The following is a 17599-nucleotide window of genomic DNA, read 5'->3' on the forward strand; positions in this document are numbered from 1 at the left end:
TTCTCCATTGTCTGACAGCACCTTACCTTTTTAGCTCTCTCTCTTAGGTCATACTTCCATCCAGTCTTATCAATCATTTAACCCACCCTTGCCTTCTCTACCTCTAGGCTGATGCTCACAGTTACCATTTCTGCATGAAATGTCTGCTGCTGATATTTCTCTTACCCATCCTTTAAGTTGGTTATCTCAAATTCCTCCCTGCCCTAGAAGCCTTCCCCAGTTCCTCTACGGAGAATAATTATTGCCATCTATGTCATTCTCTGTTTGTATGACAGGTTTTTTTTTTTCTTCCAAATTCTGCTTTATATTTCCTGTGTATATACAAATTGTTTCTCACGTTTGTATTGAAAGCTGTTTAGGGGCAGGGATTATATTGTATTTTATTGATCTCTGTATCCATTTGGTGTCTTGTATGTATCTTGTACAAAATGGAAATACCTATCCTTTGCAAACGTCCTCATGGCGAGCTGGGATTGTGAATTTTTGCAATGTCTAAGAACTACCTGCACTTACGCACAAATTCCACTTAACTGGTATAGAGCACACTAGCTCAAGTAACACCTTCCTAAGACACGCCGTCTTCCAGCTGGGCACACCTCTGCGGATCGCCCGCTGGGACCCTCAGATGTCCGCAAACACGTGTGTGAGAGGCGCTTCCCTTCAGGCCCCTCCTCTGTTCCACGGTGATTGGCGGACCAAACATTCCAATCAGCCATCCCCGCCTCTTTCAGCAATAGCCAATCACTGACTCCGAGTCCTCCTGACTACTAGACACTGTTTACTAACAGATCGAAGCTGGGGAATAAGGGGTGTGACCGTTCTGGGGAGGTCAGGGAAGGGAACGTCCTGAATGCGCGTGCGCACCAGAGGAAATGGGCGGGGCAGAATCTCAGTTCTCACCAATCGGAGTGGTAGCGTTTCTCCCTCTCCTGCCTCCCCGCCAAGCAACAACAATTCGAGGAGCGGGGCGGGGCGGCTCCCGAAGCGTCAGAGAGGACTGCCCAATGAGAGCCGGCGTTGACAGATGCGCGCGCCCTGTGCCCAATAAGCGATAGCGGCTAGAATGGCTCCTCTACCTTGCTGACTGTGGGCGGAGCGGCCCGAAGGAGGAGGCGGCGGAGCAGGGGGCGGTTTGGTTGCGCGGTACTAGCGGTGCCCGCCGAAGGGGGAGGAGGCGGAGGAGCGAGCCGTGCGGCCAGAGCGGGAAAGAGACTCGTCGCTGCGTCCGAGTTCTGGAGCTGCCGCACCCCGGCTCCTGGGGCTGCAGCGGGACCTCTGAGGGGCCGGGCGTCCGCTGTCTCCCGGATCCCCGCGTAGGACCCCGCGGGATCGGAAAAGGGAGAAGATGGAGGAGGGCGGCAGCGGCGGCGGCGCCGCGGGGACCAGCGGGGACGGCGGCGCCGGGGGAGAGCAGCTCCTCACTGTCAAGCACGAGCTGCGGACGGGTGAGCGACCCCGCCCTCTGGCGGCCGGGCCCGGAGCGGGGGCGCGCCCCGAGGGCATGCGGGTGCCCGCGCGGGCCGGGGGCGCGGGGCCGGGCAGTGGGCGCGGGGGGCGGGCCCGGGGCGTGGCCTCGCGGGCGGGGCTGAAGCCCGGGGGTCCCAGGCGGTGGGGGCGCACCCGGGGGGCGCGGACCGAAAGTTTTCCCCAGCCCGGGAATGCGCTGCGGGCGCGGGGCGTTGGGGCCCGCGAAGCGGCGGACAGCTGCCTGTTGGCACTAGTCTCTGAGGATGTCTTCGCGCCCCCTTCCCGCACAGGTGACTGATCTGTCACTGCATTCTGTCCGGGGCGAAAGGTGCGCCTTCCTCCGTGTGGGGTGAACGACGCTTTGTTTTGGAGCCTGACTCGCTTCTCCTCCACTCCTCTGCTTCCCTAGAGGTGGTCCCGGTGGGGGTTTGTGGAACCATCCCCTGAGGTGCCGGGGTCCTGTACGAGCTCAAGGGGTGGCTGTCCCCAGGGCTTTTCATGAGTCCGGACTGTAGTGAGGCAGAGAGGGATCGCGGGCTCAGGGTCTCAGCGCTTTTATTTGCAATTATCATGAAATGCTATACTTGGCCTTGAATTCTTTCAGAGGTCTCTTGAGAAGAAGGCTCTGTAAATGTAAAGCTCTAAGTAAAAGCGATTAAACCAGTCCGCTTAAGCGCTCACGTTCTAATGTTCTAACGTTTTAGATCACTAGAGTTGCTCCAAGCTTTATACTTGTTAGATTACTTTATTCGTTGTGTGGGTCCGAGTTGTTCATTTTGGAAAATGTTTGTTTGGACTAATCAGTACAGTTTGGGTTTAGATTTGTGGAGCCCAGTCTGGTATGAGAGATATTTTTTCATTTCTGGACAATACATTTTAATACATTTAAAGAGTTCGTTATTACTATTCAATGTTCGTGTGAGCATTTATTAAGGTTTATGATTCAGCTTGTTTGGCATATAGAGATACTCTTTTATTATGTAGACACAGAGCTTATGCAGCAGATTTCAGGTGTATGCCAAGTACACCTTGTTACCATTTTGAACAGATTGTAAAGTTAGATCTGTCACCTGTTTTTTTTTGTTTTTATTACTAATGAGATGGCTGGTTAGCATTCCACAGAGTGCCAGTGTGGTGATTTAATTTAAGAGGGTTGTCAAATGCATGTTTACTCATTTCAACATTTTTTTTTTTTTTTTTGTCGCTGTGAATTTCTTACATATCTTGAACTAGTTACCCCATAATCTTTTTTTTGAGTTCCTAACGTAATCTGTGTGGGTTTGGTTGGTTTGATTTTTCTCTCTTCATTTAGTAGACAACTTACGTTTTCAAAAGGCCATTAAATCATTTTTTTTTCAGTAAACATTTATTCAGTATTAATATCTGATTTGTGCCAGGCTCAATGTCAGGTGGTCTTTGATGTGGAGATTTTGTCTTTTTAAAAAATCTTATGTAACAATTCACTGATTTATATAGGTAGAATTATGCTGTATCACAAAAGCTACTTGAAGTCATATGCTCCTCAGCCACTGACCATGGTGCAACAAGCAGCTTTTTGCTAAATGACCAGAGAGCAACCTACTTGTTATTAGTAGTCAACCAATTGCTCAGTTTCTGGGTTTTGCAAACAATGCTAGTTTTGTAGAAAGCAATGAGTACTGCTTTACTTCTCCTTCCTGGCTAACCATGTGAATCATCACCTTCAAGTTTGCGTTTTAGAAATTTTTCTGATAGATGGTGAGATTATACTGAATTCATTAGTACTGTTAACTGTCAAAGGAAATGAACAGTCATTTTGATTTATTACTGAACATTGGAGCAACTGACTGGATATAGTGGTCAAAAGTACTGTTAAAATATAGCTTGAAAGATTTGCTCATCTTCAGCCAACTGCACTCTTGTCAGCACATGATGTTATAATAGGCACCAAAGTACTTTGATCTGTTGTGGTCCTTTGCTTCTCAAAATGTGGACAAACATTATAGCCATATCAAGTCAGCAGTTGGTGATTGCCCATATGTGCCCAACACTGTATTGTGTGCTCTAGGATGAATGAAAAGCCAATGAAAGCCACATGGAAAGTGTTCCAGTTGTGTAGATTGCATGGCATGGTATACTCGGACATGGAATTGGAAGACTTCATTCTAAATCCTAGCTCTGCCACTTACTTGCTGTGTAGACTTGGGCAAGTCACTTCACTCTTTCAGACTCATACCTCTCGACTACAAAATGTGAGAGTTGAATGCGAGCCTGTTCAAAGAGTGCGAAGCAGTTTGCTCGGCACACGTGAGGCGCGCAGGAGTTGTTGGTTGCATGTAAAGTCTGAAAATCACTCCATGGTGGTACCTTTTCTTAAAGTGTGCAGACTAGCCCCATGTAACTTAGAGAACAAATCACTCATTTGGTGCTTAGCCTATGTCACATTGCTGGCTGTCATCTTTTTCTGTGTATGTCTTGCCTTCTGAAGTAGAACTCCCCATGATCCCTGCTACTGCTTAGCAGCCTGTGTGTATATCTTCAGTAACATCTAACACACTGTAATAATCGGTGTGCTTGTCTGTGCTAGACTGTAGGGTTCTTGAGGGCAGACACCATGTCCTTGATCCATTTTCAGCCCCTGGCGTATGGTAGGTACTCAGATATTTGTTGCATGAATTCATTGAATTGATGAAAATGCATGACCAAGCAACAAGCAGTGGTTTATCGTGTTTCCCAGTATCTTGTAAATGTTAGGTGGTTGATAAATTGGGGACATTAATTATAAAAACTGAAGAATGAAGAGTAAAGGATTGATCACATCAGTTAAACATATATTTCTTGACACTTTCTGTTTTCTAGACTAAATGGTGCTGATGATACCAAAAATGACTAAGCAAATATCTTGCCCCGTGATAGTAGGGCAGGAAGCCATGTGAGCCAGTAATTAGGATATATTGCCGTAAGTATAATAATAGAGAGATATAGAGTATAAAGGTAGCAAAAAAGAGGTTAGGACTTTTAGTTTTCAAATAATCAAATCTCTCTGTTGAACAACAGCAAAGAGAGAGAGGAAGAGGGGGGTATTATAGGAAGGATATTGGATTATCTTACCCATTCATTTCATAAATATTTCATTATCTCTTAAGTACTGAGTGCTGTTGTACATGGTGGGGTCACAAGACAGATACATTCTTCCACTGGAAGGGCAGGGTTGCATCAGGAATCCTTGGAACCAGAGACATATGTTCTGTACTCCCTCCATCTTGAATCTTTTCTCATTTCCATGTGATGGGCTTCATCCTTCTCCACTGCCATCTACTTTTTCCCACATCGGAAAGAACATGGCTGCTGACAGACCCCAAGTTTTACATCGTACAGCTTTAGGTGTTGGAGAGATACTGCCTTTTCCACAGCTTCAGGTATAGAAATTTCTGTCTGGCTTTGGTCAGATGCCTACTTTCAGATTATCAGTTAAGGCCAGGGAATGGGATCATGATTTACTAACATGACAGCTACTACAGTGAACATGCGGATGGGGGTGAAACCAAACTCTTAGGAGAGGAAGGGTTGCTGGGAAGACATTTCCTTAGATGTCCTTCATCAGGAGAGAGAGCCTAACACTGAAGAGAGGGTCAAGGAAGGGGTATTAATTATATATTGCTGTGTAACAAATTACCCCAAAACTTAGTGGCTTAAAGCAACATGATTTCTGTGGGTCAGGAATTCAGGAGATGCTTAGCTTGATGGTTCTGACTCAGGATCTCTCGTGAAACTGCAGTTGCCTGAAGATTTACTTGTCTGGGGCTGGAGATTCTCCCCTTCTAGGACAGCTCACTCTCGTGTTGTTGGCAGGATGCTTCATTTCCTTCCATGGGGACCTCTCTATACAGCTGCTTGAATGTCCTCATGACGTGACAGCTGGCTCCCCCAGAACAAGTGATTGGAGAGAAAGAGCAAGGTAGATGCAGCAATGTTTGTTTTTTTATTTTAATTTTTAAAAAAGATTTTGTTTGTTTATTTGGGAGAGAGAGAGAGAGAGAGCATGAGAGGGGAGAGGGTCGGAGGGAGAAGCAGACTCCCCGCTTCTCCAGGATCATGACCTGAGCTGAAGGCAGTCACTTAACCGAGCCACCCAGGCGCCGTGCAGCAATGTTTATTAAGCAGAGTTTTTGAGATATAATTTACATAAAATCCACTTGTTTTAATTGTACAATTTAGTGAATTTTTAGTGTATTTATAGAGTTATACAACCATCACCACAATCTAATTTTAGAGTGTTTCCATCACCCTAAAAAGAAACGTCTTGCCCATTTATATCAGCCACTCCACATTTTCACCACTCATCCCCAGCATTAGGCAACTGCTAGTTCTTTCTGTCTCTGTACATTTGCCTAGGGACATTTCATATAATAGAATTTTACATATGTAGCCTGAACATAGTGTTTTCAAGATTCATCCATGTTACAGCATGTATCTTCACTTCATTTTTTTAAAATTGACAATACTATTCCATTGTATGGATATGCCATATTTTGTTTATCTCTTCATTAGTTGACTGACATTTGGGTTGTTTTCACCTTTTGGCTATTGTGAATAATGCTGCTATGTACATTTGTGTACAAGTTTCTTGTGTGGATCTATGTTTTTGTTTCTCTTGGGTACATTCCAAGAGTAAAATTACTGGATCACATGGTAAGTCTGTGTTTAACTTTGTAACTTTTCCAAAGTGGCTGTACCCCCCCCAGTCGCAATGTACAAGAGCTCCAGTTTCTCTACATCCTTGTTAACATTTGTTATTATCTTTTTGCTTGTAACCATCCTAGTGAGTATGAGATGGTATCTCACTGTGGTTTTGATTTGTGTTCCCCTAATGACTAATGACGTTAAGTGTTTTTTTGTGTGCTTATTAGCCATTTGTGTATGTTTGGAGAAATGTCTGTTCAGATCCTTTGCCCATTTTTAATTGGTTAATTTGTCTTTTTATTATTGAAATGTGAATCTTTATGTATTCTACATATAAGTCTCTTACCAGATATGTGACTTGCAAATATTTTCTCCCATAAAGTGAGTTTTTTTGCTTTTTTGTTTTTGTTTTTGTTTTTTTGATGGTATCCTTACAGGCACAAAAGTCTTTAATTTTGATGAAGTCCAGTTTATCTCTTTTCTTTCGTTTCTTGTGCTTTTGGTGTTGTATCTAAGAAATCATTGACTAACCCAACGTTAAGAAGGTTTATGCCTGTTTTCTTCTAAGAGTTTTATGGTCTGAGCTGTTACATTTAGGTTTTTGATCCATTTGTTGAAAGACTATTCTTTCCCCATTTTATTGTCTTGGCACCCTTGTCAAAAATCAAATGACCGTAGATATATGGATTTATTTCTAGACTGTCTAGCCTTATGCCAGCACCACACTGTGTTGACTACTGTAACCTTTTAGTAAGTTTTGAAGTTTGGAAGCATGAGTCCTCCAATCTTATTTTTCTTTTTTCCAAATGGTTTTGGCTATTCTGGGTCTCTTGAATTACCATAGGAATTTTAGGATTAGCTTCTCAGTTTCTGCAAAGAAGCCAACTGGCATTCTGGTAGGGATCACATTGAACCTGTAGGTCAGTTTTGGGAGTATTGCCATTTTAGCATATTAAGTCTTCTGATCCAGGAACATGAAATGTTTTTTCATTTACTTAGATCATTTCTTTTAACAACATTTTATAGTTTTCTTTTCTTTTCTTTTTTTTAAAGATTTTATTTATTTATTTGAGAGAGAGAATGTACATAAGCAGGGGGAGAAGCAGACTATCCAGGACCTGGGATCATGACCTGAGCCAAAGGCAGATGCTTAAGAGACTGAGCCACTCAGGCGCCCAACATTTTGTAGTGTTCAAAGTATAAGTTTGTATTTCTTTTGTCAACTTTATTCCTAAATATTTTATTGTAAAAGGATTTTTTTTACTTTAATTTCTGGATTGTTCATTGTAAATATATAGAGATATAATTTATTTCTGTATGTTATCTTGTATCCTGCAACCTTACTGAATTAGTTTATTCGTTCCAGTAGTTTTCAGTGGATGTCTTAGGATTTTCTACTTAAAAGAAACTTACAAGTTTTCTACTTATAAGATCTGCAAATAGAATAAGATTTTCGGGCGCCTGGGTGGCTCAGTTGGTTAAGCGACTGCCTTCGGCTCAGGTCATGATCCTGGAGTCCCGGGATCGAGTCCCGCATCGGGCTCCCTGCTCGGCAGGGGGTCTGCTTCTCCCTCTGCCCTCTTCCTTCTCATGCTCTCTGTCTCTCGTTCTCTCTCTCTCAAATAAATAGATAGAATCTTTAAATAAAAATTAAAAAAAGAATAAGATTTTCTTCCTTTTCAATGTGCATGTCTTCTATTTAATTTTTTTGCTTGATTGCCCTGGCTGGAACCTTTAGTACAGTGTTCAGTAGAACTGGTGAGAGCACACATCCTTGCCTTGTTCCTGATCTTAGGGGGGAGGATTTAGTCTTTTACCATTAAATATGAGGTTAGCTGTGAGTTTTTCATAGATGCCCTGTATCAAGTTGAGGAATTTCTCTTTTTTTTCCTAGTCTATTTGGGTGTTTTTATCATGAAAAGGCATTGGGTTTTGTCAAATGCTTATTTTGCATCGATGCAGATGATCATGTGGTGTTTGTTTTTTGTTTTATTGATGTGGTGTATTACATTAATTAATTTGGAGATGTTAAGCCAATCTTGCATTCCTGGGATAAATCTCAGTCCTCAGTCCTTAAGTCAAGAGGGATTCAAGTATGTTTTGTATTTGCAGTCTACTGGGGAGAAAACCTTCTCAGGTGGCAAGTCTCCTGTCCTATCAGACCCAACATTAATCTCTACTCCATAGCAAGAAAGAATCTTGAAACCTCAGCTTCCTGGAGACATAAGTGGTTTGGTGGGCAGGATTGAATTCTTCCTGTGAAAAAGAAGCTGATGCTTGGTGAAAACTCCTCTAGGGAAAAATATCTAACATAATAACATCATGTGTTGACTGAAACTTCGCAATTAAATACACTGTTGAAAGAAGTCAGTCCCAGAATGCAGTGAGAGGGAGGGGTTGTCACAGTTATTTCCTTTGAGCTCCCATAATGATTTACAGATCTCTTTATGCACCTCAAAGGTGTGAGCACTCCTACATTCCTCTGGTTTGTCAGGGGAGATGAATAGGGTCTAAAATAGAATCTTTCCCTCATTATGTTTGTCCCTAGCGGTGTCCCTTTGGGTTCAGCTGTAGCTGTTTCTCCAAAAATCAAGTAAGCTGCCTGGACCTTCTACCTTCCTAAAGTACTGAATGAGCTGGCTATCTCACTTTTTTTTTTTTAATGTTCAGTAGGCATTCTCCCCTGTGACTGCAAGAGAGAAGGGAGGTAAAGTTCCCAATTTTTAGTACAGTACTTGGTATTGCAGTTACTTTACTTCACACTCAAGTTTTTGTGTAGGTGTGCTTCTTTTTATAACCAGTGTGTTCCTGACAAAAAAATTGTGTAAATAATATTTTTGTATATCACATTATTTGGAATACAGAAGGTGAACTTGCTACTTAAAAGGATTCTGTGATTAACTCTTGAATTAAAACTTTTTTTATTAAGTTCCCTATTGGTAGCTTTACTGTTACCATATAGGTTTGGCCTTGCATTGCTGTTTTCTGTTTTCTGACACCATCCTTACAATTTAGGTAGCTGCAAATAGATAAATGATGGAGCCTTGTGTGGTAGGCTGAATAAAGATACCCACACCCCTCAAGATGTCCGTGTCCTAACCTGAAACCTGTGAATATGTTTCCTTGCGTGGCAAAGAGACCTTGCAGATGTGATTGAGTTAAGTCTCTTGAGATGAGATTATCCTAGATGATCCAAGTGGGCCCCATGTAATCACAGGGTCCTTATAAGAGGGAGACAGGAGGGTCAGACTCAGAGAGGGGGATGTGAGATGACAGCAGAGGGAGAGAAGGGGATGTGGCAGTGGAAACAGAGCCTGGATCGATGCCATTGCTGGAAGGGGGCCATGAGCCAAGGAGTGCGGGCAGCTTCTGGAAGCTGCCAATTAGATATTTCTCTAGTGTCCCCAAAGAGCGCAGCTCAGCTATCACCTTGATTTTAGCTCTGTAAGATCCAGTTTCAGAATTCTGATCTCCAGGCCTGCAAGAAGACAAATGTGGGTTGTTAATAAACCATGAAGTTTATGTTGATTTTTTTTTTTATAGCAATAATAGGAAACTAATAAATCGTGCTTAAGATTGGATGAGGCAAGAGATCATTTTGCCCCAGGCCTGGGTAACTGGGTATGATAACAATGTGGAGCACTCAGTTATTTAAGCAACTATTTTAGTAGAGACTGGTAACAAGTGTTCTTAGTAGAAGTAGAATGGTGTCCTCTCTAAGGAATCCCCAAGAAGACATTCCTTTCTGATCTTAGTACCAACCAACCGTAGCTAAGCTGCTTTTGACCAGCTGTTCTGCTTTCCATAGGAATGCTGTGAAGTGGGTCCCTCTTTTATCAAATTGGGGCTAGAAAGCTTCACAGCTCAAGCCTGTATCACATAAAATTGTGGTCTGGCATGCATCTTAAGCCTCTTTCTAATATCATTTTATGTCTCTAATCTTTCTTCTTTTTCTTTCTTCGTTCTTATGCTTTAGTTAATCCAAATAATTTGTCTTGAACCTTTTCTGGACCATGGGAGGAATTAAATGCAGTTATATACAAAACGTATAAACCCAATATGGACAATATGGGAAGATATTTGACTTTCTATTCAGTGTTTTGCTTCTTAAATAAAATCTTTGTCATATGGTGTTCTTGCTATTTTTATATTTCTCCTAAAAGAAAATAAGTGAGGTCTTTATTAACTAATAGCACTTTTGATTTTTTTTTAAATGATAAAATGAGAGAAATAATGAGAAATCAATAAGATAGAGGCATACTTTTATTTTTTTATTTTTTATTTTTTAAAAAGATTTTATTTATTTATTTGACAGAGACACAGTGAGACAGGGAACACAAGCAGGGGGAGTGGGAGAGGGAGAAGCAGGCTTCCCGCAGAGCAGGGAGCCAGATGTGGGGCTCGATCCCAGGACCCTGGGATCGTGACCTGAGCCGAAGGCAGACTCTTAATGACTGAGCCACCCAGGCGCCCCGAGGCATACTTTTAAAAACGAATTCTATTGGCAGAAGGGTGGAGAGCATACACAGGGCTGTCTTTGTACCAGGTGGTTATTTACATTGGTGGAATATCCCTTCGTTAGCTAGAAAATTCAGTCAACTGAAGCACCCTGTCCTCTAACCGCATCAATGCTGGGGTGAAATTATGTTTTTCCTAAAGGAAAAACTATTCAAAATATGCAGTAAGGATAATGTTGCACCTCATATCTAAATATGTTGTTTCCTTAAGAGGGCATGAATGCTGAATCCTAGCAGATTTGCCCTGACACTTTCCCATGAACTTGCCCCGTTTGTCCTTTATATTTACATCATTTGTTTTGTAAGGAAGCATCATAATTATGGCTAGATTAAGATAAATCTAATGGTCCACACATTTAGAAATAACCTCATAATCTTGACCTAATTTTGCCATGTATAAGTTGGGCAAAATAGGCACAATTTTATTCATCCATTAAAGATTGTTGAATTCCTGCTATGTTTCTGGCACCGTACCAGATGCTGGGTTTTCGCAAGGAACAAATTAGGTATGGCTCCCACCCTCACTGAGCTATATCTAAGAGAAAGACCTTAAATACATAATCATACAACCAACTATGTGTTTGCAATTGTGAAAAACTCTGTGAAGAAATACAGGGCTCTGTGAGACAGTCTAATTGGGTGGCCTGGCATCATGTTAGGGGTGAGGAAAGGCTTCTGTGAAATGGTAGCATTCAAGCTGAGGCCCTGGCTATCACTGGGTGCTGAGTGGGGGAAGTGACATTCCCTAGTGTGGGAAATGGCTTGGCACACTGGAAGACAGGCCTCTGTGGCTCCTGCATCATATCCAAGCAGGTGAGTCACAGGAAATGAGGCTGCAGAGGTAGCCAGGGCCACTTTGTGAGGCATTTGAAGGTTATGATAAGGTGTTCAGGTATTATCCTGAGTGCAGTGTGAGGTCATGAAGGATTTTTCCAAGACGAGTTTTGCACTCTAAGAAATGGCTCCCACTGCTGTGAGGGATTGAATGGTCAGGAGAATTGTGAGAAGGTAAACCAGTTAAGAGCTGTTGCAGAAGTTCAGATGGGACATACAATTTGGGGTAGGGAACAGATTAAGAATTGTGAATATGTTTGAGATGTATTTAGGAGATAGAATCAGCAGAACTTGGTGTGATATTGATGGGGGTTTTCCGGCTGGAACAAATACATGTTTGAAGGTGTTTTTTGTTCAACTGGTGTATTAATTTTCTATTGCTGCATAACAAATTACCACAGATTTAGGGGTTGTAATAGCACCCATTTATTAGCTCACGGTTTGGTGGGTTAAAAGTCCTCCCAGCATGGCTGAAGTCATGGTGGTAGCCACACTGTTCTTATCTGGAGGCTCTGGATAAAAAATCCACTTCCAAGCTCATTCTTGTAGTTGGCAGATTTTAGTTCCTCTAGTTGTTGGCCTGAGGTCCTGGTTTCCTTGCTGGCTGGCAGCCGGGGGCCCCTGTCAGCTTGTAGAAGCCATCTGCATTCTTTTTCCTTTGGCCCTTCCATCTTTAGGCAATGGAAATTCAAGTGCTTCCATGCTTGGACTCTCTGACTTCTAGATCCTCTTCTCTAGGCTGTGTCATTAGGTCAGGCCTACCTAGATAATCTTCTTATCATGACGTCAATGATTTGGGACCTTAGTTATATCTATAAAAATCCCTTGATTGCAAGAGTGATATCATATTCATTCACTCAAGGGGAGGAGATCATGAAAAGGGTCATGGGGGGCTCATCTTAGAATGCTGCCTTAGAACTCACAGATGGTGAACCAGGGATGAGGCATATGGGGTGGGCAGAAAAGATAGGACCCAGTTTTATGTGGATCAAAGCAAGTTTGAGATGCCTTTGCTTTATTCTGATGAACATATATGGTGATAGTAATCAAGGATAATGGAAGCTTGCCTTGTGCCACCTAGTAGGTGCTATCGCCAACTCATTGAATCCAACAACAACCTTATGAAGTGAGTATTATTATTATTGCAGTTTTATAGATGGGGAAACTGAGTCTTCGAGAGGTTCCATGACTTGTTCAGGGTTACCCAGGAAGTAAGTACAAGAACTAATTTTGAAATACAGGCAATCTGGCCCAAGGCCCATCTAAACCACCGTGTGTTACTTCATTACTGGGGTATGGGTCTGAAGCTTGGAAAAGATGTCTGTGCTGCAGGGAATGATCCTAGCATCACTGGCATTTAGCTGACATGGAAAGCCCAGGTGGGAGTGAGATCATCTTAGGAGAGATTGTAGAATGCAGAAAGGAAAAGGACTCAGAACTGAGCGCCGAGAAACTCTAACATTTAGAGGATGGGTCGAAAAGGAGTTGCTGCGAAGGGGCACTGAGGGAACACCCAGAAGGAAAGCTAGGAGAGAAACCAGGAGTGCTGTGGCTTGTGGAAGCCCAGGAGACATGGTGCTTCCGGGCATGTGTCAGATCCGACTGGTCAGCTTCCCACCTTACCTGGAGCAACTGTGGTGGTGAGTTGGTGGGATAAGCCAGAAATGGAACAGGATGAGGAATGGGTGCAAGTGAAAACAACTTTGAGAAACTTGGTTCTGGAGGAGATTAAAGAGAGAGACTTAGCCGGAGAGAAATGGGGGGTTCGAGGTGGGTATTTTTTGTTGTTTTAAGATGAGTGGTGCTAGAACATGCTAGATACCACTAATCTGAATCCACTACAGAGAGAGATTGAAACTACACCAGCGAGGGTGGATAGGTGACGGCAGCAAGGTCCCTGAGAGGAAGGGGGACATGAAGTGAGGGCAGAGATTGGCCTCTGATAAGAGAAGGCCACTATTTCTAGTATAATAAAAGGGAAGAGGGAGAGGATACAGGTGCCTTTGTAGATTTGGTGGCAGGAAGATACGGGAGTTTTGAGCCCGTGTATTTTTTTTCTCCTCTGTGAATTGTGAAGCAAAGGCAATTCTTTACTCAAGAAGAGAAAAATCACTTCCTTGTTTTAAAAAATTGTTATTCTGGTCTTTTAAAAATTCTTAGATATAGAAAAACATGCAGAAAGTTAACACAATGTACACGCTATAAGATGAGAGTTTACGGAATGTTGTAGAACAGCTTACAGAAAGGAGGTTTTCAGGCAGAGCCATTGAAATGCTTCTGTGCTTTCACAGAGGTCAGTTCTCTGAACATGTTCTCTGGATCATGCCAAAATTCTTAGTAAGCATAATGTTCTTTTTCTTCTTTTTGAAGTGTTTTATATTTAGTTCAGTTCTTCTAAGTTAAATTTATTTGGTACACGTATTGGAAAAAAAGGCTGTTTGTTACTGCTTTACAAGCATTTGTTTTCCTCTTGACTCAGTTTTCACATTGGCCCAATCATGTCATTCCAAAATCAGTTGGATAAGTAAACACTGCTGTTTTATACCCCAAAAGTACAGTGAGTCTTCAAGGTAAGTGACCCCGGCAATAAGAGAAAAGTGGGCAGCATTGTTTTAAAGTACACAGATATTAAATATAACTTTGTTCTGCCTTCAGCAGAATGCTGTCCAGAGACATGGTTTGAGGCCCAACCACAAATCTAAACAGCTTCAGAATAGCTTACCACCTGGCAGTTAAAAAGAACCTGATGTGCTAGCTATTTAGCGTATTTTCCAGCCCAAATACATTCCCTGCAGTTGGGCTCATTGGACCCTGCAGACGGGGGTTAAAGATTCTAGAATTCGAAGCTATGTGTGTGCTGTCAATATGGTGCTGGACACCCCCTAGGTTAGAGCTTATCTGATAAATGATTTTAGAAATCATTTATTTCCCCCAGACAAAAAGAAAAAAGAACTAAAATAGCAGAGGAAGATTTGTTTCTCACTGCATGCAATTGTCACCTTTTGACTGAAACTAAAATTAATCCAAGAAGCTTATGTTTTTGTAAGGTTGAGTAAGAAAAGACAAGATTTCATAAGAAAAGTTATTTTATAACTTTATTAGGTTGGTCTCAGCAAATTAGATGCTAAATACATATTTCCTAGTTGGTGTATTAAAAATAAATCCAAGCATATTAAATAAAGAGGATTGAGTCAGATTGTGCTCTCACACCTCTTTTTGCAATCTTCCACTTCCTCAGAGAGCTTACTCCATTCCCCCCACCTTTCCCTCATCCTCAAACTCTCCTTCCCACGAACACATTTGAATCGTCTTGTTAAAAAAAAAAATCTTTGGTGGCCCTCTAGTTTTTGCTGTCATTCTCTTTTCCACCCGTTTTTGAGAGAGCAGTTTATACAGCTGTTTCTACTTCTTTATCTCCCATTCAGTCTTTGATGTGCTGTAACATCAGGCTTCCATCTCAGTCTGCCTGGCATAACGGTTCCCTCTAAAGTCCCTGAGGTCTCCCTATTTTCCTGATCCAGTGGAAACGTCTCTGGTTGACTTAACCTCTTTCAGAGCAGTTGGTACTCAAGTGTTGGTACTGTCTTCCGTTTACCCAGGGACACCGTGCCCTTCCTCCTGGTTCTTCTCTTTCGCTAGCTGTCCCATCTCCGTCCCCCATCTCCCTGGCCTCCATCTCTCCGCGTGGCTCGTAAATGTTGATAATCCTCTGTCATCCCTCTTGTAAATATACATGCTCTTCCTGGGAACTCCAACATCATCATGGCCTGAACTACTATCCAAGTCTGTTTTCAGTTTAGCTCTCTTCATTGAGTTTCTGATCAGTTACTTCCAACTGCCTGCTGAGCATAAAACATGTGGGTAGCCCACAGGTCCCTTACACTCTCAAGTTGAGTAATGCTTCTTCCTCCAGCTTTTCATATTATATTTAGTGGCACTGTCATTCTCCATCCTGCCAGGACCCTAGCTAGAAACATCCTGGACCTCCTCCTCTACCTCACATTCTCCCTGCCTACCCATTCGCTCTCCGCATTCTGTCCGTTTATAACTCTGAAATACGTCCTTTATCTGTTTCTTGTTCACCCATTGCCATTATCACAGTCTTTATATCAGTGTCTAACCTAATGGTAATAATTATCATTTTTTGAGCTCTATGTGTTAGGAGATCTGCCAAGCATTTTGCGCGTCTCACTGACTTCTCCCAGCACACCTGTGGTTAGCGTTGTCTCTGACAGCTGTTGGTGCACAGGCCCCTATCCTGTCTGCCTCACTCCAGAGTCCTGCTGGGGCCAACGATTCTGTGTGGGCTTCAGCTCACTAACTCACTTCAGTTTGACGGTGTCTGATTTCAGGTACACATCCCGCACATTTTTCACTTTCTGACCCAGGACTTGGACTCCTGCTCTAAGCTTTAGGATCCTAGGGGGAGCTGGCTCAACAAAGCACAAGTGCATATCCCGGAAGTGTACAGAGTGAATGGCCCACTGGGGCAGGCTTCCACGTTGGGGGATGGAAGCTGATAATAAATGCTTCTCTGTAGTGACCTGAGGGTGGAAAATTTTGAGGGGCATTCCATACATTCCTCAAAAGGTCCAGATTAGATTGAGTCGATAATGCATCCTTGTATGGGTTTTTCCATCAGTATTACATAGACGGTTTAACTCCCATACCTGTGTGAGGTCAAACGCTTATATAAGTTCCTTATTCTATATCGTTCATGGTAGGTCTTCTTCGGTGTACCCTCGACAAGTGTTTAGGGCCAAAGTCAGCACCCTCATATGGGAAGAATAGGACCCTGAGATCTGTGATGGGAACATCTGGGTGGATGAGCCTGACAGTTTTGGACCCCTGAATTTCCCTGATCCTCTGGACAGGCAGAACTAATGCCTTGTTAGAACAGCCTTCCCTTGTTTGGAGACCACGCAAAGATCTGGCTGAGGTTCATGCTTCCCCAAATGATGCTTATCCTCTTTGGAATCTGCTCTGCCCTCTACACCTCCTGCCTCTAGAACAACTAGATGCAATCCTAGCATAATGTAATCAGGGATATCCTTGTTCTGGGAGGAAATACTCAGACAAATAATCCCAGGACCTAGCTAATATGTACCAATAGGAACAGAGGAGTATGTTGGGGACTGGATCTTGAAGGTATGGGGCCAGGAGTGGTAGAATAATGAGGCTGGATGGGGGAGATTTTATTAACATGGGAGCACTATTCATAACTCAGGATTTAATATCCTACTAACCTGGTCCTAATATACTGCAGGGATATTTTCTTGAATCTTGGACATGAATATGACCTACAGTAAATTAGATAAATATGCAAGAATGGCTTTGGCAGAGTATCAAGGTCAGAAGTCTTTAAGAAGAAAGAATATTAGAAAGGATTTATTTTATGGGGCTAGAGAACATACTATCTGATCATGTTCCTTAGGCAGGTCCAAAGAAAACACTTAACTCAACAAGGTAATACAGAATGCCCTGGCAAGGGGAAACAGGCTGGGCTTGATAGGAGATGCTTCCATGGAACTAGGTTCCCTAGTGTCCATAGAAATGATAGGATTCTGGAATAACAGAGGCTGGATGGTGGCACTTAATCAGGAGCAAGGTGGATGTAATTATCGTAATGGGCCGGAGTGGCATTCGGTGGGTGCTCTGACCCACAGACATCTGTGGCAATGGCTATTAGATCATGGGACCACAAATGATGGACAACAAACCAGGATGTTAACTTGATTAAGATCTTCATCTTGGAGGGATCTGAGCCTTCATTTGCCTTGTCCTTGGACTGTGGGTGCTCCAAATGCATCTTCAGCATTATTTATCAGGCACAGAGCAACAACAAACACCCTCAGGAATTCCTCGAGTTCAAGATAAGCTCCTCCCTGTCACCATTACCTAGGAGCAATGCTAGCTCCTCCTTGAAAGACTCTGTGACCAATTAATTTTTTTCCAGCTTCATTTGAGATTTAATTGACATATAACGTTGTGTAAGTTTAAGGTGCACAATGGGATGATTTGATACACATGTATTCAGTGACCCAGATGGAAGGGAATTTGAGCTATACTCTATCCATTGGGTCTGAAGCACCACCTCACATCATCTTCCAACTCTTTCA

At 42.7% G+C, this 17599-nt stretch overlaps 1 protein-coding gene across 5 annotated transcripts in view; it reads left to right on the top strand.

Moving 5' to 3' along the window:
• Positions 1-1116: 1116 nt before the first annotated feature.
• RPS6KA5 (ribosomal protein S6 kinase A5) overlaps positions 1117-17599 on the top strand; it is a 180687-nt gene continuing 164204 nt past the window's right edge. For all 5 annotated transcript variants that reach the window (XM_021679632.1, XM_021679631.1, XM_021679634.1 and 2 more), the window contains exon 1: positions 1117-1445. In XM_021679632.1, coding sequence (XP_021535307.1) covers positions 1346-1445 — 100 coding nt within the window. In that variant the 5' untranslated portion in view covers positions 1117-1345. The remainder of the gene's footprint in view (positions 1446-17599) is intronic.

Source organism: Neomonachus schauinslandi, chromosome 9, assembly GCF_002201575.2.
Source record: "Neomonachus schauinslandi chromosome 9, ASM220157v2, whole genome shotgun sequence".
NCBI classification, from domain to species: domain Eukaryota; kingdom Metazoa; phylum Chordata; class Mammalia; order Carnivora; family Phocidae; genus Neomonachus; species Neomonachus schauinslandi.